The 23,982-nt window shown below is 49.4% G+C and overlaps 1 protein-coding gene across 1 annotated transcript in view; it reads left to right on the top strand.

Moving 5' to 3' along the window:
• LOC142463608 (uncharacterized) overlaps window positions 1–23,982 on the top strand; it is a 52,387-nt gene that overhangs the window by 2,944 nt on the left and 25,461 nt on the right. Inside the window, exons 2-4 of the mRNA XM_075566559.1 lie at window positions 8,844–8,889; window positions 11,969–12,101; window positions 12,568–12,852. Of these exons, the coding sequence (XP_075422674.1) occupies window positions 12,591–12,852 (262 nt within the window). The 5' untranslated portion in view covers window positions 8,844–8,889; window positions 11,969–12,101; window positions 12,568–12,590. The remainder of the gene's footprint in view (window positions 1–8,843; window positions 8,890–11,968; window positions 12,102–12,567; window positions 12,853–23,982) is intronic.

Here is a 23,982-nt window from a genome sequence, read left to right as displayed (position 1 = left end):
AGAGAGAGTGGGGATAGTGGGGATAGATGCAGAGAGAGGGGGGATAGATGCAGAGAGAGGGGGGATAGAAGCAGAGAGAGGGGGGTAGAAGCAGAGAGAGGGGATAGAAGCAGAGAGAGGGGATAGATGCAGAGAGAGTGGGGATAGATGCAGAGAGAGTGGGGATAGATGCAGAGAGAGTGGGGATAGATGCAGAGAGAGTGGGGATAGATGCAGAGAGAGGGGGGATAGATGCAGAGAGAGGGGGGATAGATGCAGAGAGAGGGGGGATAGATGCAGAGAGAGTGGGGATAGATGCAGAGAGAGGGGGGATAGATGCAGAGAGAGGGGGATAGATGCAGAGAGAGGGGATAGATGCAGAGAGAGGGGGGATAGATGCAGAGATAGGGGGGATAGATGCAGAGATAGGGGGGATAGATGCAGAGAGAGGGGGATAGATGAAGAGAGAGAGGGGGATAGATGAAGAGAGAGAGGGGATAGATGCAGAGAGGGGGGATAGATGCAGAGAGAGGGGGATAGAAGCAGAGAGAGGGAGGATAGAAGCAGAGAGGGGGGATAGAAGCAGAGAGGGGGGGATAGAAGCAGAGAGGGGGGGATAGAAGCAGAGAGAGGGGGGATTATTCTGAAGCCAGGGTCACGTTGGTATGAATGGCTCCCGATAGCATTAACACAGTTCCCTTTTAAATCACTCCAACTCCTGTAATATTTCCTCCACTTTATTGGGAAAAGGCAGCAGGATACAGATACTTGTGGATGGTGTGTAGTGGTGATTATTAGTTAGGAACCGGTAAAAAGAGATGGCCTCACCAAGGGGGATAAACAGAGAAAGGGTTCTTTACTCACTGTCTCCAGGGTGGAAAAAGGAAGTGAGGTGCAGTGTGGGTAAAGGAATAGTCTAGGGGCAGACCATGTCTGAACAAACAGGAGGGGGGGCAGACTAGCCCATTCTGGTGAGGATCTCAGAAACTGCTGTAGCAGCTCACTGATGTCATGCTCGCAGGCAAGGAATGCAACATTATTGCGAGCCACACAGGCACAGTATGTGTCTGCAGACTCCATGCAGCTGGGAATAAGATCTGACAGGCAGAAACTGCAAAGGAGAGAGGGGGGTGAGTCAGAAATGTGGCTCTTGTTCAATAACACTCCCCGTCTGGTATCTGTAGATACCACTATATGGCAGGCTATGTGGAACATATGTGCAATACATACAACATAACAATATACTGCAAAGGTCCATATTTCCATAGCAATGTGATACCGGCCGGTACCACTGGCATCAAAGTCCTTTGGCCAGGCCTTCCAGTAAGGGAAGCCAGGTGGGTGCGCAGCTCTTGGTTAGCTTGACGCACCACAATGTCTTTGTATAAAAGTCTCTGGCACTGTTTCCTTTTAGTCTTGTAAGAGAACAGTCCTTTTGTCTCTGTAGTTTCACCCACAGAGTGTATCCCCTTGTAGGTATACCAGCCGTGGCAGCCTGTTGCTCTATCACCTGGCGTTTGGCAGAAGGAGAGGGCTTTTGGCTCATTGTGGGAGCGGATTACTGTCCCCGGAAAACTGGTTGTCGAACGTAATCCAGTAAAGGGGGCGTCGTTTAGGGAGACTCCCTGAAGCTGAGCTCTGGGGTTGAACATTACCCGGATTTGATCGGGTTCCTGAGGGTGGTAGGCCCCAGGTGATTGGAGGTACCGACATTCTTCGCCTTCCTCCATTAGAGGTGCTGGCTTTGCGTGGCCGGTAAAGAATATCTTCTGGATGAAGACCACAAAGTTGTTTTTGGTCTCTGGTTCCCTTTGTAGGCCGCAGAGGTGCGAGGTGAACCTAGAGATGGCATGTTCTCCATTGTTTGGGAAGCGCCTCCTTGGTGAACGGAATGGTAGCGGAATCACCCGACTGCTTAGTCCGTCTTTAGAGAGCTCCTTGGCTGTTAACTTCGGGAATCCTCTATCTTCCCTTGATGGTGTTTGCTTGTCATCGTTCCTCGTTGTCTGGAACGCTATGCACCGTAGTTCATCGGTACATTTCTCTTGCACGAGAACATCTCCGCATAGTTTGGTGAAACGCTTTTGTGTTTCTTTGTTGACTGCCATCGGGAGGTTGTTTTCTCCCTGGACATGACGAAGAACAGTCTCTTTTGTCCTTGTAAATCCTTTTGGGAAATGTCTCAGCAACTGTCCCCTCTTACGTGTTTGAACGAACAGTCCTTTTGACACTGTGGCTTCGCCTGTGGGGCGCAATCTTTTGCGGCTATGCCAGCCGTGGCAATTGGTTGCTCTGTTGCTTGATACTCTGTGGAGAGGAACAACTGTACGTCTTAATTGTGCCCTTGCTCGCGGGAGTATTGTCTGATTGTTTGTTGTTTTTAGGATGATCCCTTTGTCGGTCACCTTTGGGAGGTTACTCTCTTCCTTCGGTGGAGTCGACTCATCATCCTTGGCTGTCTGGACTGCTGAGCATCCTAAGCCATTGTCGCATCCCATCGGCGTGAGGATGTCTTTGTTGGTCTCAGGGGTGTGACCTTGTCTTTTCTCTTCACTTGGCCCTTCGGTCACTTGGAGATGGCCAAGACATGGTTCAGAGAGATATGTGTGTCCAGATTCTGTCACCTCCGTTCTGCGGGCATCAACGTAGTCTTGCCCGTGCTCTTTGTTAGTGCACGAGTTGCCCACTATCACCCATCCTAGGTCGAGTCTTTGGGCGTATGGCGCGTTGTGGGGTCCGTTATGCTGTTTACGGACTTTATGTACCCTCATGATGTCCCTACCGAGCAGCAGCAGGATCTTGGCGTCTTGTTCCACCGGTCGGATGTGGTTGGCTATTCCTTTGAGGTGGGGGTAATGGAGTGCCACGTCTGGTGTGGGTATCTCGTCCCTGTTTGTGGCCATGTGGTTGCACTCGATGAGTGTGAGAAGGGGTATGTTCACTTTGCCGTCTATTGAGCATATGGTGTAGCCATTCACTCTTCTCCCTGTGGTCTCCATTTGCCCTGCGCACGTTCTGAGAGTGTAAGGAGAAGCACCATCTTGTATGTTAAACATGTCGAAGAACTCTGACCTGACCAGTGATCGGTTGCTCTGGTCGTCGAGGATTGCGTACATCCGAATAGCCTTCTCAGGTTGTCCCTGGGGGTGCACTGCGACAAGGTATATTTTGGAGCAGGACATTTTGTCACCTTCTTTTCCGCAAACCTCAGTGCGCTGAGATGTGACGGATGTTGACTCTCCTTCTTTCTCCCCGCCATGCTCCGCTATGGAGGATGGGTTCTTGAGTTGGTGGAGTGTCAGCGCCTCTGGGTGTAACGCTGTCACGTGCTTGTCACTTTCACACACTGTGCATTTGATCTCTTCCTTACAGTCCCTGGCTAGGTGAGTCGTGGAACCGCAGCACTTGAAGCAAACTCCGAATTCTCCAAGTAACCTCTTGCGTTCTTCCAGGGACTTCATCCTGAACCCAAAGCACTTGTTGAGTGGGTGTGGCTTCTTGTGTATGGGACATTCCCTGTTTGGGTCCCTTGGTTCCTTGTCTCCGGCGACCGACTGATCGGGAGTAGTTTGGGTCGTGGGAGGCACATCCGTCCTGTGGACCGAGATGGGTGTTTGAGTGTTACCGTATCTCGCTACGGGTCTCTCATTCCTCAGGCTGCTTGCACTGTGTGTGGTTTGCGCACCTAAGATGAAACTGGGATCGTTCCTTGTCCTTGCCGCTTCGCGGATGAAGCTCACGAAGAATGAGAATGGGGGGAAGACGACTTGCTTCTCCCTTTTGTATTTGGAGCCTTGTGAAAGCCACCTTTCTTGGAGGTTGAAGGGTAGCTTCTCCAGGATGGGTCTCACTCCACGAGCTGAATCTAGGGCGTTGAGACCTATTAAAGAATGGTCTTTCCTTGCGAACTCCAGTTCTTGCAGCAGGTCTCCAAGATCTCGTAACTTCGAGTAATCTTTAGTTGTGATCTTGGGGAAGCTCTCGATTCTTTTGAAGAGTGAATCCTCGACTGCTTCGGGGCTGCCATAGGCCTCTTCTAGCCTTTCCCACACTAGGTCAAGACCTACTTGGGGTTGATGCGCGTTTACCGTCCGAAGTCTCTGCGCTTGCTCCCTGGATACGTTCCCCAGGAACTTAACTAACAGGTTGAGCTCTTCCCTTGCTGAGAAGTCCAAGCTGTCGATTGCGTCTTTGAACGTGAACTTCCACATCCGGTAGTTCTCAGGGCGGTCGTCGAAGCTGATGAGTCCTGCGTGCACCAAGTCGCACCGGATCATGTACTTGGCTATGTCTGTCAGACCTGAGACATCGGCGCGTTTGTCCCGTTCTGAGGTAGTTGCTGGGAGGGTCCGTGCGGTCGCCTCTTCCTTGGCATGGACGCGTGATGACTGCTGGCCAGTGTGAAGGGCTGTTTTCTCCCGCGTGGGTGTACCTGGATTGCGAGCCTGTTGTGGTGCATCCGTGTGCGCGCTGGCGTGTGGATCACTGTTGCGGCTGTGGCTATCCCAGGCAGCATGTGCCATTGATGGAGCAGCGTCTTCTCCTCGTGGTCCTAGCGAGTCTTCGGTATCTGTGGAGTCGCTCCATCCGTGTTGAGATGGTGCGCTGGTGTTCACACTGAAGAGGCTCCTGACGTAGTCTTCAGTGCGTTGGACTGGATCCTCTGAGGCTATCCGTCTGTACGGTAGCTCCCCGCCGTCCTGTCTCGCAGCTGCTTCTAGGACTTCGGCTTGGGCTATGGCGGCAGCGGCGTCCTCTTCTTTGCTTAGAGCCTCTAGATCCGCGTCTAATTCGGCCTTTCTACGCGCATTGGCAGCGGCGGTGGTAGCCGCGGCGGCATTGGCAGCGGCGGTGGTAGCAGCGGCGGCGGCATTGGCAGCGGCGGCGGTAGCAGCGGCGGCGGCGGTAGCAGCGGCGGCATTGGCAGCGGCGGCGGTAGCAGTGGCGGCATTGGCAGCGGAGGCGGCCTGCTCCTCCTCTTCTATGCGCGCCTTTTCTGCCCTTACCTCAGCCTCTCTCCGACCATATTCGGCCCTGGCACGTGCGGCCTCTGCGGTGGCTTGCGCCTTGGTAGCGTTCGCGCTTGCGCTGGACGCGTTGGATTGTGCTGATCTTGCTGACCTGGATGAGTGTCTGGATGTGCTGGAGCGCTGTGATGCAGTTTCCAGCAAAAGGTCTTTCCTCTTACTCTCGGCTTCCGTGATAGAGGTTCGCACGCGGCTGTCACGTGTCAAGTCAATATTGAGCTGTAAGTCCCTTTCTTGCAGGCTTTCGCCGGTGTTAGCCCTGGCCAGGTAAGTGCCGTATGCCTCTGACAGCTCTTGGTAGCGTGCGTGATCTATCTTTAATTGAGTTATTGCCTGCTCGAGCTGTTGTACAGAATTGCCAGCGCCGGCGACATTGCGTATCCCAAGTGCGGTTGTTTCCCAGGCCAACTCTAATTTGGCGCGGTGCGCTTCAATGTCAGTCTCATATTTTTCGCGGGCCTTTTGTGTCAGTGTGACTGTCCGTTTGGGCCTTGCGCCTGCCTGCGCCTGTTGCAGTTGCGCAGCGGTCTCTGTGTCTGAGAGATCGCTTTCCTGCGTGATGTCTGGTGAGGCTCTGAGTTCTGCCATGCTGTAGGTGTGCGTAGGCCTTTTGCCAGTGCGTGTGGCGTGCGGTCTTTTACCTTGTCAGCGATGGGCGTCTGTCTCAGATGATGCCGAGCGGTGTCCTGCAGCGTGCAGTGTTGGGGTAGCTGTACTTACAGGTGTCCGTAGGCTCCTCACTGTGGGGCTGAGCAGCGGGTGGACTCAGACAGAGAAAAAGGCAGTTAGGTATTGTGAGAGAAGCACTGTTTGTTGCAAGGCTGCTGTGCAGTTTGAGCTACTGGTTGTCTGTGAAAGCTGCAGACTGTGCAGTTGCAGAGGCTGCTCTGTGTAGTCATGGAGTCTGGAGTAGCAGCTTCTGTAAGTGTCTGTAAGGCACAGATATCTTTTCACTCTGCAGGGAGTGCTCTGTGTAGTATTAGCAAAGTAAGGCTGCTCACTGTCTTTGCATAAAGCTGTGGTAGTTTGCTGTGTAGAGGCTTGTGGCTCTGTGTAGCAACGTGCTTGTGCAATGTGGTGAGAGACTGCTGTTTATTTGCTATGTAAGCTGCTTGCTTGTTTCTTTAGCATAAAGGCTGTGGGTAGCAGCTCCTCTGTGTGTATTTCCCAAGGCACACGGTCCTCTTTTTACTATTCTGAAGCCAGGGCACGTTGGTGTGAATGGCTCCCGATAGCATTAACACAGTTCCCTTTTAAATCACTCCAAGTCCTGTAATATTTCCTCCACTTTATTGGGAAAAGGCAGCAGGATACAGATACTTGTGGATGGTGTGTAGTGGTGATTATTAGTTAGGAACCGGTAAAAAGAGATGGCCTCACCAAGGGGGATAAACAGAGAAGGGTTCTTTACTCACTGTCTCCAGGGTGGAAAAAGGAAGTGAGGTGCAGTGTGGGTAAAGGAATAGTCTAGGGGCAGACCATGTCTGAACAAACAGGAGGGGGGGCAGACTAGCCAATTCTGGTGAGGATCTCAGAAACTGTTGTAGCAGCTCACTGATGTCATGCTCGCAGGCAAGGAGTGCAACATTGTAGCAAGCCACGCAGGCACAGTATGTGTCTGCAGACTCCATGCAGCTGGGAATAAAATCTGACAGGCAGAAACTGCAAAGGAGAGAGGGGGGTGAGTCAGAAATGTGGCTCTTGTTCCATAACAGGGATAGATGCAGAGAGAGGGGGGATAGAAGCAGAGAGAGGGGGGATAGATGCAGAGAGAGGGAGGATAGAAGCAGAGAGGGGGGATAGAAGCAGAGAGAGGGGGGATAGATGCAGAGAGAGGAGGGATAGAAGCAGAGAGGGGGGGATAGAAGCAGAGAGGGGGATAGGAGCAGAGAGAGAGGGGATAGAAGCAGAGAGGGGGGATAGATGCAGAGAGGGGATAGAAGCAGAGAGAGGGGGGATAGAAGCAGAGAGAGGGGGGATAGAAGCAGAGAGAGGGGGGATAGAAGCAGAGAGAGGGGGGATAGAAGCAGAGAGAGGGGGGATAGAAGCAGAGAGAGGGGGGATAGATGCAGAGAGAGGGGGGATAGATGCAGAGAGAGGGGGGATAGATGCAGAGAGAGGGGGGATAGAAGCAGAGAGAGGGGGGATAGAAGCAGAGAGAGGGGGGATAGAAGCAGAGAGATGGGGGATAGAAGCAGAGAGACGGGGGATAGAAGCAGAGAGACGGGGGATAGATGCAGAGAGAGGGGGGATAGATGCAGAGAGAGTGGGGATAGATGCAGAGAGAGGGGGGATAGATGCAGAGAGAAGGGGGATAGATGCACAGAGAGGGGATAGAAGCAGAGAGAGGGGTATAGATGCAGAGAGAGGGGGGATAGATGCAGAGAGAGGGGGGATAGATGATAGGAGGCAGATCTGCAGCTATTAAAGTTTTACAGAGTGAGAGAGAATAGGAGAAAAATTAAGTACGAAATTGAGAAGGGAGGGATGGGAGAGAAAGCAGGCACGAAGAGAGAAAGCGGAGGGAGAGGGGGGTAGAGTACGAGAGAGAATAGGAGAAAGCGGAGGGTGGGAGGAGAGGGGGTGAGAGTACGAGAGAGAAGAGAGGAGGGAGGGGGGTGAGAGTACGAGGGAGAGGAGACCGGAGTGACACGTGAGAGGATATTGGGAGCTCAGGGAAGACCCCCGCAGTGCGGGGAGGTAACACACGATACTCTGAGGGGTCAGTTCTATATACACCAGAGTGGCAGCTCCGCCCACTTTGTGCCCACAATCCCTTTTGATTTCAATACGGTATTTACACCAACATATAGAATGTGCCCCTTAGGGGGGACCGACTATTAGGCATCGGATTTAGTACAGGAGCGCATGACGTAACGCGCGCCTGGACTAGAAGCGATCCGAGGTCTGTAGGACTGGGGGGCGAGGCGGGCGCGTGCCCGTGACGTGAGTGGTTTGGCTGAAACGCGCACGTGAAACAAATTTGCCTCGCGAAGTGTCGGGCGCACACGCGCTCTGTGGCTGAGCGCATTGCCTTCCGGCATTTTAATTTTGACGCGATGTAGATCGCGCCGTCACTAAGGACGCGGCCTTATGGGCAACACTGCCAATCCGGCGTCAACTCCCATTCCAGCCATCTGCGAGTTAGAAAGCCCCTGGGCACACACGTACATCTGCACATTTATACACAAATAAACGTCACCACTGGCGCGCACAGAGATAAACGTCACCACTGGCGCGCACAGAGATAAACGTCACCACTGGCGCGCACAGAGATAAACGTCACCACTGGCGCGCACAGAGATAAAGTCACCACTGGCGCGCACAGAGATAAACGTCACCACTGGCGCGCACAGAGATAAACGTCTCCACTGGCGCGCACAGAGATAAACGTCTCCACTGGCGCGCACAGAGATAAACGTCACCACTGGCGCGCACAGAGATAAACGTCACCACTGGCGCGCACAGAGATAAACGTCACCACTGGCGCGCACAGAGATAAATGTCACCACTGGCGCGCACAGAGATAAACGTCTCCACTGGCGCGCACAGAGATAAACGTCACCACTGGCGCGCACAGAGATAAACGTCACCACTGGCGCGCACAGAGATAAACGTCACCACTGGCGCGCACAGAGATAAACGTCACCACTGGCGCGCACAGAGATAAACGTCACCACTGGCGCGCACAGAGATAAACGTCACCACTGGCGCGCACAGAGATAAACGTCCGCAGTGACGGGAACAGGAATATTTCTATTTACAGATTATAGATAACGACAAAAGCAGAACGGTTGGGCTCATTACCTCATTATTACCTCATTATTACCTCATTAGAGACCGGAGAGTCCCAGCACAAGAGGCGGCAATAAGAGAATTTGAGGTTGGTTGCTGGTTGTGTGTGGACAAGGAGATCTGGGTTCAAGAAACAGGTTCATGTGATCTAGAGTCACTTATAGCTCACATTTCCATGGGATATGAAATGTAAGCTCTTCAGGCGAGGACTCGTTAATCAGAATTCCATTTCACTAGATTTGTTACCAGATTTACTAAGGGATATAATGTTACGCCTGTTATAGAATAATAATAATAATAATAAAAAGCGTGTGTGTGGCGAGCACACACATTTTAAGTGAAATTTCTTTGTGTTTTGTCACGGAAATTATAATTATACTCTCAAAAGTCCTTACTTCAATAAAAAACATCACAATACAAATCAGTGACAAAACAAAACTCGTTCACTTGTAACGCGCGTGCTCGCCACACACCCTTTATTAAAATAATCTTTACAGTTACTATAATATAATCTATATAGAATTCATGTTATGTTTACATACCTTGCATCTTTTGCACTTAATTTTTTTTAATTATAAATGGTATATTTCTACAATTTTTTCTATTTGCATGTCTATATTTTTAGTCACCAGTAATTCGTCTATCGTGTGTGTCTCTTTTCAGTCTGTGTGCATCTCTCTGTGTGTGTGTGTGTGTGTGTCTCTGTCTGTCTGTGTCTCTGTGTTTGCGTCTGTCTGTGTCTGTGTGCGTCTGTCTGTCTGTGCGTCTGTCTGTGCGCGTCTCTGTCTATCTGTGTGTCTCTGTCAGTCTGTGTCCATCTCTGTCTGTCTGTGCATCTCTGTGTGCGTCTGTCTGTGTCTGTGCGTCTGTCTGTCTGTGTGCGTCTCTGTCTGTCTCTGTCTGTGTGTCTCTGTCTGTCGGTGTGCATCTCTGTCTGTGCATCTCTCTGTGTCTGTGCGTCTGTGTGTGTCTCTGTCTGTCTGTGTGCATCTCTGTCTGTCTGTGCATCTCTGTGTGCGTCTGTCTGTGTCTGTGCATCTCTCTGTGTGCGTCTGTCTGTGTCTGTGCGTCTGTCTGTCTGTGTGTCTCTGTCTGTGTGTCTCTGTGTGTCTGTGTGCGTCTCTGTCTGTCTGTGTGTCTCTGTGTTTGCGTCTGTCGGTCTGTGTGTCTCTGTCTATCTGTGTGTCTCAGTGTGTCTGTGTGCGTCTCTGTCTGTGTGTGTCTCTGTCTGTCTGTGTGTGTCTCTGTCTGTCTGTGTGCGTCTGTCTGTGCATCTCTGTGTGCGTCTGTCTGTCTATGCGTCTGTCTGTGTGTCTCTGTCTGTGTGTCTCTGTGTGTCTGTGTGTGTCTCTGTCTGTGTGCGTCTCTGTCTGTCTGTGTGCGTCTCTGTCTGTGCATCTCTGTGTGCGTCTGTCTGTCTATGCGTCTGTCTGTGTGTCTCTGTCTGTGTGTCTCTGTGTGTCTGTGTGCGTCTCTGTCTGTCTGTGTGTCTCTGTGTTTGCGTCTGTCTGTCTGTGTGTCTCTGTGTGTCTGTGTGCGTCTCTGTCTGTCTGTGTGTCTCTGTGTTTGCGTCTGTCGGTCTGTGTGTCTCAGTCTGTCTGTGTGCGTCTCTGTCTGTGCATCTCACTGTGTCTGTGCGTCTGTGTGTGTCTCTGTCTGTCTGTGTGCATCTCTGTCTGTCTGTGCATCTCTGTGTGCGTCTGTCTGTGTCTGTGCATCTCTCTGTGTGCGTCTGTCTGTGTCTGTGTGTCTCTGTCTGTGTGTCTCAGTGTGTCTGTGTGCGTCTCTGTCTGTGTGTGTCTCTGTCTGTCTGTGTGTGTCTCTGTCTGTCTGTCTGTGTGCATCTGTCTGTGCATCTCTGTGTCTGTGCGTCTGTGTGTGTCTCTGTCTGTGTGCGTCTCTGTCTGTCTGTGTGCGTCTCTGTCTGTGCATCTCTCTGTGTGCGTCTGTCTGTCTATGCGTCTGTCTGTCTGTGTGTCTCTGTCTGTGTGTCTCTGTCTGTCTGTGTGCGTCTCTGTCTGTCTGTGTGTCTCTGTGTTTGCGTCTGTCTTTCTGTGTGTCTCTGTCTGTCTGTGTGCGTCTCTGTCTGTGCATCTCTCTGTGTGCGTCTGTCTGTCTATGCGTCTGTCTGTCTGTGTGTCTCTGTCTGTGTGTCTCTGTCTGTCTGTGTGCGTCTCTGTCTGTCTGTGTGTCTCTGTGTTTGCGTCTGTCTTTCTGTGTGTCTCAGTCTGTCTGTGTGCATCTCTGTCTGTGCATCTCTCTGTGTCTGTGCGTCTGTGTGTGTCTCTGTCTGTCTGTGTGTGTCTCTGTCTGTCTGTGTGCGTCTGTCTGTGCATCTCTGTGTCTCTGTGTGTGCGTCTGTGTGTGTGTCTGTCTGTGTGCGTCTCTGTCTGTCTGTGTGCATCTCTGTCTGTGCATCTCTCTGTGTCTGTGCGTCTGTGTGTGTCTCTGTCTGTCTGTGTGTGTCTCTGTCTGTCTGTGTGCGTCTGTCTGTGCATCTCTGTGTCTCTGTGTGTGCGTCTGTGTGTGTGTCTGTCTGTGTGCGTCTCTGTCTGTCTGTGTGCGTCTCTGTCTGTGCATCTCTCTGTGTGCGTCTGTCTGTCTATGCGTCTGTCTGTCTGTGTGTCTCTGTCTGTGTGTCTCTGTCTGTCTGTGTGCGTCTCTGTCTGTCTGTGTGTCTCTGTGTTTGCGTCTGTCTTTCTGTGTGTCTCTGTCTGTCTGTGTGCGTCTCTGTCTGTGCATCTCTCTGTGTGCGTCTGTGTAAGGAAAATGAGCGCAAACCTTAATCATATAATAAAAATAAATAAACAATGTAAACAAATTGATATCCCCAAGAGGAGATGCAGCTGGTGTGAGAGATTTCTCAATCTCTCAAAGTAACATCTGGGGGAGGACACAAAGCGCGAAACTTCCTCTCCAGGGTGGAAAAAATCATGTGGAATCAGATAACGATGTAAACAGCACATGTGGGAAAGAAGAAGAAAAATATAGTGCAACAGTTTTAATTGATAAAAAATACTAGAGCAAGGAGCTCCAATACACTCCCATGCTCCAGAACAAATGAGGGCAGTTTAACCACTGGGTTCAGACGCAGCTCTGTAAGACTCTAATCAGTTTCCCACGTCCTCTGCTTCCGCACTCGGGCGGCGTCTGACGTCACGGACCAGTTCCTCCAATCATCCGCCGGTAGGGGAAGGATCATCTGGCTCCGTTATAGTCAGCAGCAGCGCAGGCCGCGTGGGCGGGAAGACGCGAAAGAAACAGCTGATGTCACGGCAGAGAGTCCACACTGCTTCACAGGTCAGAGCACACAGGTTACCTGTGAGACGTCACTTTCGTGGCACGCTGACGTCACCATGAAGGCGATTTGTGCAAGCGAAATGTCTGTAGGTGCCAGCAAAGAAGTTTCACTTCAAAAACTTTTTTTCATATAGTGCTTTTCTCCCAGTAGAACGCAAAGTGCGTCACAATTACAGCGTATTGCGCTGTACGAAGCACTTAGGATATTTTTATCATTATAGTATAATAAATGGAAATGTCCTTAATTAGAAATGGAGAGTATGTAACTAGAATATTTCCAGTAAAAACCCGGTGATTTCAGGATGTTTTACAGGTACTGTGTCCTCCCAGCACTGAGTGTAAGCTCTGCGGGTTTGGCTTTATTGATATAGTTTATCCTGACTTTCAGTAAGAAGATAATAAAGAACATTATTATTATTATTATTATTATTCCATGAGTGATGAGGCCGTTTCCATCTCCCATCAGGGACCATTCATTGGGCTGAAAAGATGAATCCGACTATTGGAATATTCTCCAGGGCCGGAGAGGAGGAATATAAGTGGTTAATCTTCTGGCTGCGCTCTGAATCCTCGGGTATTGTTGTCCGTCCCTTCTACGTCTCCAACACCAATTGGCAGAGGTTCCGAGAAGAGGTCTCCCAATGCACAGTCGCCATTTTGTATCACTCCAAGAAGAGAGGAAGGGTGAACCTCACCGACGTGACCGATTCTCTGTATGACGAAGAGCTGGAATATCTCTCAGCTGTACGGGGTAAGGACAATATCTGTTGTGTTTGTCTCCTGAAATGATATAATTGTTATATTGTGCTTCTCCTTCCTATCACATGGTTACATAGTGACATAGTGTCTCCTTCCAATCACATGGTTACATAGTGACACAGAGGCATAGTGTCTCCTTCCAATCACATGGTTACATAGTGACACAGAGGCATAGTGTCTCCTTCCAATCACATGGTTACATAGTGACACAGGGACATAGTGTGACCTTCCAATCACATGGTTACATAGTGACACAGAAACATAGTGTCTCCTTCCAATCACATGGTTACATAGTGACACAGGGACATAGTGTGACCTTCCAATCACATGGTTACATAGTGACACAGAAACATAGTGTCTCCTTCCAATCACATGGTTACATAGTGACACAGGGACATAGTGTGACCTTCCAATCACATGGTTACATAGTGACACAGAGACATAGTGTGTCCTTCCAATCACATGGTTACATGGTGACACAGGACATAGTGTGCCCTTCCAATCACATGGTTACATGGTGACACAGAGACATAGTGTGTCCTTCCAATCACATGGTTACATAGTGACACAGAGACATAGTGTGTCCTTCCAATCACATGGTTACATGGTGACACAGAGACATAGTGTGTCCTTCCAATCACATGGTTACATAGTGACACAGGACATAGTGTGTCCTTCCAACCACATGGTTACATGGTGACACAGAGACATAGTGTGTCCTTCCAATCACATGGTGACACAGAGACATAGTGTGTCCTTCCAATCACATGGTTACATGGTGACACAGAGACATAGTGTGCCCTTCCAATCACATGGTTACATAGTGACACAGAGACATAGTGTGTCCTTCCAATCACATAGTTACATAGTGACACAGAGACATAGTGTGTCCTTCCAATCACATGGTTACATAGTGACACAGAGACATAGTGTGTCCTTCCAATCACATGGTTACATAGTGACACAGGACATAGTGTGTCCCTCCAATCACATGGTGACACAGAGACATAGTGTGTCCTTCCAATCACATAGTTACATAGTGACACAGGACATAGTGTGCCCTTCCAATCACATGGTTACATAGTGACACAGAGACATAGTGTGTCCTTCCAATCACATAGTTACATAGTGACACAGAGACATAGTGTGTCCTTCCAATCACATAGTGACACAGAGACATAGTGTGTTCTTCCAATCACATGGTGACACAGAGACATAGTGTGTCCTTCCAATCACATAGTTACATAGTGACACAGAGACATAGTGTGTCCTTCCAATCACATAGTGACACAGAGACATATTGTGTCCTTCCAATCACATAGTGACACAGAGACATAGTGTGTCCTTCCAATCACATGGTGACACAGAGACATAGTGTGTCCTTCCAATCACATGGTTACATAGTGACACAGGACATAGTGTGTCCCTCCAATCACATGGTGACACAGAGACATAGTGTGTCCTTCCAATCACATGGTTACATAGTGACACAGGACATAGTGTGCCCTTCCAATCACATGGTTACATAGTGACACAGGACATAGTGTACCCTTCCAATCACATGGTTACATAGTGACACAGAGACATAGTGTGTCCTTCCAATCACATGGTTACATAGTGACACAGGACATAGTGTGCCCTTCCAATCACATGGTTACATAGTGACACAGAGACATAGTGTGTCCTTCCAATCACATGGTTACATAGTGACACAGAGGCATAGTGTGTCCTTCCAATCACATGGTGACACAGAGACATAGTGTGTCCTTCCAATCACATGGTTACATAGTGACACAGAGACATAGTGTGTCCTTCCAATCACATGGTTACATAGTGACACAGAGACATAGTGTGTCCTTCCAATCACATGGTTACATAGTGACACAGAGACATAGTGTGTCCTTCCAATCACATGGTTACATAGTGACACAGGGACATAGTGTGACCTTCCAATCACATGGTTACATAGTGACACAGAGACATAGTGTGTCCTTCCAATCACATAGTTACATAGTGACACAGAGACATAGTGTGTCCTTCCAATCACATAGTTACATAGTGACACAGAGACGTAGTGTGTTCTTCCAATCAACAGTAGAAGAACAAAGTTCATCAATAGTGCTCTAAATGACTACGGAGTGATGACGCTGCGATCTCCATGACTACAAGCTTAGCTTGTAAATAAACCATCCATGCATGGAGCCCGTCGCGTCACATCCGGTTCCTGACTTCCGGTGTCGTCACTTCCGGCCAATTGAGCCGCGGATGTGAGCAATTTGAAACGCAATGAGAGGCACTATATCAAGGGGGTCCCAGCATTACTTTTTCACTCTCTGACGAAGCGCCAACGAGGCGTGAAACGCGTAAGAGCTCCCTCCATTTCCCTGACTGCACCATGATGTCCGAATAAAGAAAAACTTTTTAAACCACAAGCTGCTTTCCTGATTATTCATGGCTGTGCTCTGACACACTGCCTCCAGCAGAATACCCAATGTTCTTCCAATCACATGGTTACATAGTGACACAGAGACATAGTGTGACCTTCCAATCACATGGTTACATAGTGACACAGAGACATAGTGTGACCTTCCAATCACATGGTTACATAGGGACACAGAGACATAGTGTGTCCTTCCAATCACATGGTTACATGGTGACACAGAGACATAGTGTGACCTTCCAATCACATGGTTACATAGTGACACAGAGACATAGTGTGTCCTTCCAATCACATAGTGACACAGAGACACAGTGTGTCCTTCCAATCACATGGTGACACCGAGACATAGTGTGTCCTTCCAATCACATGGTTACATAGTGACACAGAGACATAGTGTGCCCTTCCAATCACATGGTTACATGGTGACACAGAGACATAGTGTGTCCTTCCAATCACATGGTGACACAGAGACATAGTGTGTCCTTCCAATCACATGGTTACATGGTGACACAGAGACATAGTGTGACCTTCCAATCACATGGTTACATGGTGACACAGAGACATAGTGTGACCTTCCAATCACATGGTTACATGGTGACACAGAGACATAGTGTGACCTTCCAATCACATGGTTACATGGTGACACAGAGACATAGTGTGACCTTCCAATCACATGGTTACATAGTGACACAGAGACATAGTGTGTCCTTCCAATCACATAGTGACACAGAGACATAGTGTGTCCTTCCAATCACATGGTGACACCGAGACATAGTGTGTCCTTCCAATCACATGGTTACATAGTGACACAGGGACATAGTGTGCCCTTCCAATCACATGGTTACATGGTGACACAGAGACATAGTGTGTCCTTCCAATCACATGGTTACATAGTGACACAGGGACATAGTGTGACCTTCCAATCACATGGTTACATAGTGACACAGGGACATAGTGTGTCCTTACAATCACATGGTTACATAGTGACACAGAGGCATAGTGTGTCCTTCCAATCACATGGTTACATAGTGACACAGGACATAGTGTGTCCTTACAATCACATGGTTACCTAGTGACACAGGACATAGTGTGTCCTTCCAATCACATGGTTACATGGTGACACAGGACATAGTGTGTCCTTCCAATCACATGGTTACATGGTGACACAGAGACATAGTGTGTCCTTCCAATTACATGGTGACACAGAGACATAGTGTGTCCTTCCAATCACATGGTTACATAGTGACACAGAGACATAGTGTGTCCTTCCAATCACATGGTTACATAGTGACACAGAGACATAGTGTGACCTTCCAATCACATGGTTACATAGTGACACAGAGACATAGTGTGTCCTTCCAATCACATGGTTACATAGTGACACAGAGACATAGTGTGACCTTCCAATCACATGGTTACATGGTGACACAGAGACACAGTGTGTCCTTCCATTCACATGGTTACATAGTGACACAGAGACATAGTGTGTCTTTCCAATCACATGGTTACATAGTGACACAGAGACATAGTGTGTCCTTCCAATCACATGGTTACATAGTGACACAGGACATCATGTGTCCTTCCAATCACATGGTTACATAGTGACACAGAGACATAGTGTGACCTTCCAATCACATGGTTACATGGTGACACAGAGACATAGTGTGTCCTTCCAATCACATGGTTACATAGTGACACAGAGACATAGTGTGTCCTTCCAATCACATGGTTACATAGTGACACAGGGACATAGTGTGTCCTTCCAATCACATGGTTACATAGTGACACAGAGGCATAGTGTGTCCTTCCAATCACATGGTTACATAGTGACAAAGAGGCATAGTGTGTCCTTCCAATCACATGGTGACACAGAGACATAGTGTGTCCTTCCAATCACATGGTTACATGGTGACACAGAGACATAGTGTGACCTTCCAATCACATGGTTACATGGTGACACAGAGACATAGTGTGTCCTTCCAATCACACGGTGACACAGAGACATAGTGTGTCCTTCCAATTACATGGTTACATAGTGACACAGAGACATAGTGTGTCCTTCCAATCACATGGTTACATAGTGACACAGAGGCATAGTGTGTCCTTCCAATCACATGGTGACACAGAGACATAGTGTGTCCTTCCAATCACATGGTTACATGGTGACACAGAGACATAGTGTGACCTTCCAATCACATGGTTACATGGTGACACAGAGACATAGTGTGTCCTTCCAATCACATAGTTACATAGTGACACAGAGACATAGTGTGTCCTTCCAATCACATGGTTACATAGTGACACAGGACATAGTGTGTCCTTCCAATCACATAGTTACATAGTGACACAGAGACATAGTGTGTCCTTCCAATCACATGGTTACATGGTGACACAGAGACATAGTGTGACCTTCCAATCACATGGTTACATGGTGACACAGAGACATAGTGTGTCCTTCCAATCACATGGTTACATAGTGACACAGAGACATAGTGTGTCCTTCCAATCACATGGTTACATAGTGACACAGGACATAGTGTGTCCTTACAATCACATGGTTACCTAGTGACACAGGACATAGTGTGTCCTTCCAATCACATGGTTACATGGTGACACAGAGGCATAGTGTGTCCTTCCAATCACATAGTTACATAGTGACATAGTGTGTCCTTCGAATCACATGGTTACATAGTGACACAGGACATAGTGTGTCCTTCCAATCACATGGTTACATGGTGACACAGAGACATAGTGTGTCCTTCCAATCACATGGTTACATAGTGACACAGAGACATAGTGTGTCCTTCCAATTACATGGTGACACAGAGACATAGTGTGTCCTTCCAATCACATGGTTACATAGTGACAGAGACATAGTGTGTCCTTCCAATCACATGGTTACATAGTGACACAGAGACATAGTGTGACCTTCCAATCACATGGTTACATAGTGACACAGAGACATAGTGTGTCCTTCCAATCACATGGTTACATAGTGACACAGAGACATAGTGTGACCTTCCAATCACATGGTTACATGGTGACACAGAGACACAGTGTGTCCTTCCATTCACATGGTTACATAGTGACACAGAGACATAGTGTGTCTTTCCAATCACATGGTTACATAGTGACACAGAGACATAGTGTGTCCTTCCAATCACATGGTTACATAGTGACACAGGACATCATGTGTCCTTCCAATCACATGGTTACATAGTGACACAGAGACATAGTGTGACCTTCCAATCACATGGTTACATGGTGACACAGAGACATAGTGTGTCCTTCCAATCACATGGTTTCATAGTGACACAGAGACATAGTGTGTCCTTCCAATCACATGGTTACATAGTGACACAGAGGCATAGTGTGTCCTTCCAATCACATGGTGACACAGAGACATAGTGTGTCCTTCCAATCACATGGTTACATGGTGACACAGAGACATAGTGTGACCTTCCAATCACATGGTTACATGGTGACACAGAGACATAGTGTGTCCTTCCAATCACATAGTTACATAGTGACACAGAGACATAGTGTGTCCTTCCAATCACATGGTTACATAGTGACACAGGACATAGTGTGTCCTTCCAATCACATAGTTACATAGTGACACAGAGACATAGTGTGTCCTTCCAATCACATGGTTACATGGTGACACAGAGACATAGTGTGACCTTCCAATCACATGGTTACATGGTGACACAGAGACATAGTGTGTCCTTCCAATCACATGGTTACATAGTGACACAGAGACATAGTGTGTCCTTCCAATCACATGGTTACATAGTGACACAGGGACATAGTGTGACCTTCCAATCACATGGTTACATAGTGACACAGAGGCATAGTGTGTCCTTCCAATCACATGGTGACACAGAGACATAGTGTGACCTTCCAATCACATGGTTACATGGTGACACAGAGACCTAGTGTGACCTTCCAATCACATGGTTACATGGTGACACAGGACATAGTGTGTCCTTCCAATCACATGGTTACATGGTGACACAGAGACATAGTGTGACCTTCCAATCACATGGTTACATGGTGACACAGAGACATTGTGCCTCCTTCCAATCACATGGTTACATAGTGACACAGAGACATAGTGTGTCCTTCCAATCACATGGTTACATAGTGACACAGAGACATAGTGTGTCCTTCCAATCACATGGTTACATAGTGACACAGAGACATAGTGTGTCCTTCCAATCACATGGTTACATAGTGACACAGAGGCATAGTGTGTCCTTCCAATCACATGGTTACATAGTGACACAGAGACATAGTGTGTCCTTCCAATCACATGGTTACATAGTGATACAGGACATAGTGTGTCTTTAAAATCACATGGTTACGGTGCAGCTCAAGAGCTCCGGGCCCCAAAGCCCCGTAAAGCAGCCTTTCCCCTGCAAACCCACAGGGAATTACCCCCAAATATACCAGCGGAAGGCGCGGGCGGCGGAGCTACTAAATAAATAATAAAATTTAAAAAAAAAAACACCAACCAGCCGGCGGAGAGCACGTAGGGGCCGGGAGACGCGGTGCGACAGCCATTTTCCCCAGGGGACGGCCCGGACGCGGCTGAGAGCGGCGCTCCTCCTTGACCCCACAGTGCGTGGGTGGCCGGGTAAGAAGCGGGACGAGAGGCTGTCTGCCGTTAGTCCCCGCGCGGCTGCAAGTGTGCGTCTGGAGGTTGGTGGGGCTGCAGCAGAGAGTTGAGAGGAGCGGGGGCGGCCATTTTGACCCGGCACTCTGCAGAAGCACCAACAGAGTGTGCGGACTACCCCGGCCCCCTCCACCCCCCCCCCCCCCACTCCCCACTCCCCAAAAACCACAGACCAGGGACTCCAGGAGATTGGGAAGACCCAGAAGTGACATCCCCTGGGGAAAGAGCACTTTTGCAGAAGTGCACAAAGAGCCTACAGAGGAGAGGGCTTTAACAAATGTACACAGCCCACCCCCCATAATTAAAGGGGACATGCATGATTTAAAATAAAACCTAATGGGGGGACTTCCGGTGACGTCACCCGGTATGGACGGGTAGAAGAGGAGCTCCATAGACCCGCGCATTAAAAGACGCAAAAACCCACATTTTTCCCCAAAATTGCCGGGTAACACTTACACCCCCGGATAGCTAAAGAACTAGGCGATGTCAAAAGCCAAAAAAGCGAGCAATCAGGGAGTTGCCAAATACTTTTCTCCGTCGCAACGGGCCAGGGACAGCACGATGGAGCCTCAAGATGGCGGCGGACCGCATGGCGCCACGGCGCTTTCAGGGAAAAAAACCCAGCCAAAAGATCGCACCCCAGCAAGCCCTGATCAACCCATACTTGGAAGAACTCCTGGGGGCTATGGCAACGACGCTCCAATCCTCCTTTCAAACTGAGCTCAGAACCGCAGTGAGCGACATAAGGAAGGAAATCTCAGGGCTGACAGAGAAAACAACTACCCTGGAGAAAAAACTCACCGAGTCTCAACAAAGACAGAGTGAAGCGGAGGAAGAGATAGGCCGTCTAGGAGAAGAGATCACCCTCCTTAAAGAAGGTATGGAGGAGCAAGAAAATCGTGACCGGCGCCAAAACATCCGCGTCCGGAACGTACCGGAGTCGGTCGCACAGAACCAACTCCGACCATACCTCATGGAGCTCTTTAACCTAGTATGCGGGGAGCTGGAGGAGAAAGAGCTCGAAATGGATAGGGCTCATCGTGCCCTAGGACCTAAATCAGACGACCCGAGGCGGCGTAGGGACATTATAATAAAGATGCATAAATACACATCAAAAGAAAAAATAATTGCGGCCTGCCGGGACCTGGGGGAAATAACCTTTCAAAATGAAACTCTCCAAGTCTATAACGACTTGTCAAAGGCAACGAGAGACCGCAGACGTGAATTAAAACCTTTAACCAATCTACTCCGCGAGAAAGGAATCCAATACAGATGGGGATTCCCTTTCAGACTCACAGTTAACAGGAATGGAAAGTTCCTGTCCATGAAATACCCCGTGGACATGGCCCCCTTCGCAAAAGCATTAGGTCTAACTCCACCTCAAACGTGGATAACGACCAATCCTACCGCTGAAAATACATCAGGAGACCCCCCCCGAACATCGGAGAGAATTGCGGCCCAACATCCTAGAGAAAAATGACAACCGCCGCGGCACTCAGATAAATCCCCCCGGACAGACCCGGAGGGGGAAGAGTGCCCCCACTTACCTTGTTGGTCCGGGGCCGCACTGGAACGCGGGCTGCGGACCCCCATGGTAATCCGGCGCCAACCTCCACTTCCAATGTGAAGTCACGAGGCGCCTGTTCTCAGGATGGCTCTGAGGAGACTTCGAGGAGGGGGGGCGCCTCTGCTCACCGTTAAAATCATCTTACCAGACCGGAACAGCACCAAGAAGTAAGCCGCCAATTTCTAGGATGAGCTGACACAGAACACCGCCCTCCAAGTTGGTTCACGAGTCGCCTACTCCCGCGATGACTCCGAAGAGGATCCCGTCCGCCGACGGTAAGACCGGGAAATCGACCGACTCAACCCGGAGCAGCAGGATCGCTGATCTTCTAACTCCGGAGCATAAGAGGAATTTAGATCCCGGTTTTGCCCCCACCAGCCTCAATCTCCGGCTTTTCGGTCCTGCTTTAAATGTGATCTCCCTCCCCCTCCTTTTCCCTCCCCCCCTTCCCCTCCCCCCCTCCCCCTCCGCCCTTCCCCCCTCCCCCTCCTCCCCTTCCCCCCCCTCCCCCCTTCCCCCCCTCCCCCCCTCCCTTCCCCTCCTCCCCCCTTCCCCCCCCTCCCCCCTTCCCCCCCATCCCTCCCCCCCCTTCCCCCCCCTTCCCTCCCCTCTCCCCCCCTTCTCCCCCCTCTCCCCTTCCCTCCCTCCCCCCCTCCCCCCCTCCCTCCCCTCCCCCCCCTCTCCTTCCCCCCCCCTCTCCCCCTCCCTCCCCCCCCTCCCCCCTTCCCCCCCCCTCCCCCCCTCCCTCCCCCCCCCCTCCCCCCTCCCCCCCCCCTCCCTCCCCTCCTCCCCCCCCCCCCTCCCTCCCCTCCTCCCCCCCCCCTCCCCCTATCCCTCCCACCCAAGGGTAGCGAGCATACAAAAGAAAACGGAAACTGTTTTAGTTAGATATTTAAGAGGTTACTCCACTCTCACAACGCATAGTTACAATATGGTTGTCTTTTTGAGATGTGAAATGTTTGAATTACTTGAAATGTTCCCATGCCTTCTTTGATTCCCCTCACACATGGACTGGGGGTCTATACTAAATGGGTTAAGTAAATTCTATAGAGGGTCTGGACCCCTCTGACCTCCAACGGTTGACGAACCCGGAATCACCCCCAAGGGACCCACCTGGTCCAAATGCCGGCCGTTCTTAAGGCTGGTGAAAATATGTTAAGGCCTTTTGTGGGCCTTGCTACAATCTATCTCTATCTGCTGACCCTGTCCCAGCAGATCTCCGCCCCACCCCCACCTACCCCTTCCCACGCCCCCCTTCCTCAGCTTAAGATATCTATTCTAACCGAAAAAAACACACAACCTCTATACCCTCAGAAATTTAAACCAGACTGAGTTACTGGATCATGGCCTCTCAAGTGGGAAAGAGAAGGCCTTATGGTATTATCCAAAAAAAAAAGAACCCAAATGGCTAGCCAAGCCACAATTAAATTAACCTCACTCAACGTAAAAGGCCTCCAAAATAACCGAAAAAGGAGAGTAGCACTTCAAGATATGAAAAGATCAGGGGGAGACATCATATTCCTACAGGAGACCCATTTCACATCACAAGACCCCCCAAATTTATTCAAAAAAGTGTTCCCAATGTGTTTTTGCGCATCATTTACTAGTAAAAAGAGGGGTGTAGCTGTCCTGATCAGACAGGGCACCCCATTTAATCATATCAAAACAACTGCGGACCCAGAGGGTAGATTTCTAGTGGTATATGGCTCCTTAGCGGGCTCAGCAATCGCTCTGGTCAATGTATATGCCCCGAACGAGAACCAAACAGAATTCTTAAAGAAAGTTCTCGAGGGCATAGACCCGGGATATCTGTCATCGATGATAGTGGGAGGAGACCTAAACATGGTCCTTAACCCTACCGAGGACAGATCAACCACAATGGGTCCCCCCCGCACAACCCCCTCCCAGATCATAGGGAAAAGGTTTAGGGGAATCTTAAGCGAGTTCTCACTGGTGGACATATGGAGGGCCCAACATCAGGGCCAGAGAGACTATACTTTTTACTCAGCACCTCACCAGACCTACTCTCGAATAGACCACTTTCTGGCCACAAAAAATGTGGTGGCGGCGACATCCGACTCCGACATAGGACCAATCACATGGTCTGATCATGCCCCGATTACCTTAACCTTGGCGACCCCCTTTGAAAAAACAATAAATTACTCATGGAGACTAAATGATTCATTACTCAATCATCCTGAGATAGAAAGAGAGATCAGAGCCGCTATTCGGGACTATTTCTTTTTTAACTCAGGATCCGTCTCCTCACCAGCAATCCTGTGGGAGGCCCATAAGGCAACCATTAGAGGGAAATTCATTTCTATCGCATCCCACAGGAAAAAAGCCCGCCAAAAACTAATAAAGGAGCTTACGGATAATATCAAAATAATAGAACAAACTCATAAAGCCAACCCCTCAAAAAAAATATATAAAACAT

Source organism: Ascaphus truei, chromosome 11 (genome assembly GCF_040206685.1).
Source record: "Ascaphus truei isolate aAscTru1 chromosome 11, aAscTru1.hap1, whole genome shotgun sequence".
In the NCBI taxonomy this organism is placed as follows: Eukaryota; Metazoa; Chordata; class Amphibia; order Anura; family Ascaphidae; genus Ascaphus; species Ascaphus truei.
Note: the sequence above shows the minus strand (reverse complement) of the source record. Positions and strands in the feature narration are given on the sequence as shown.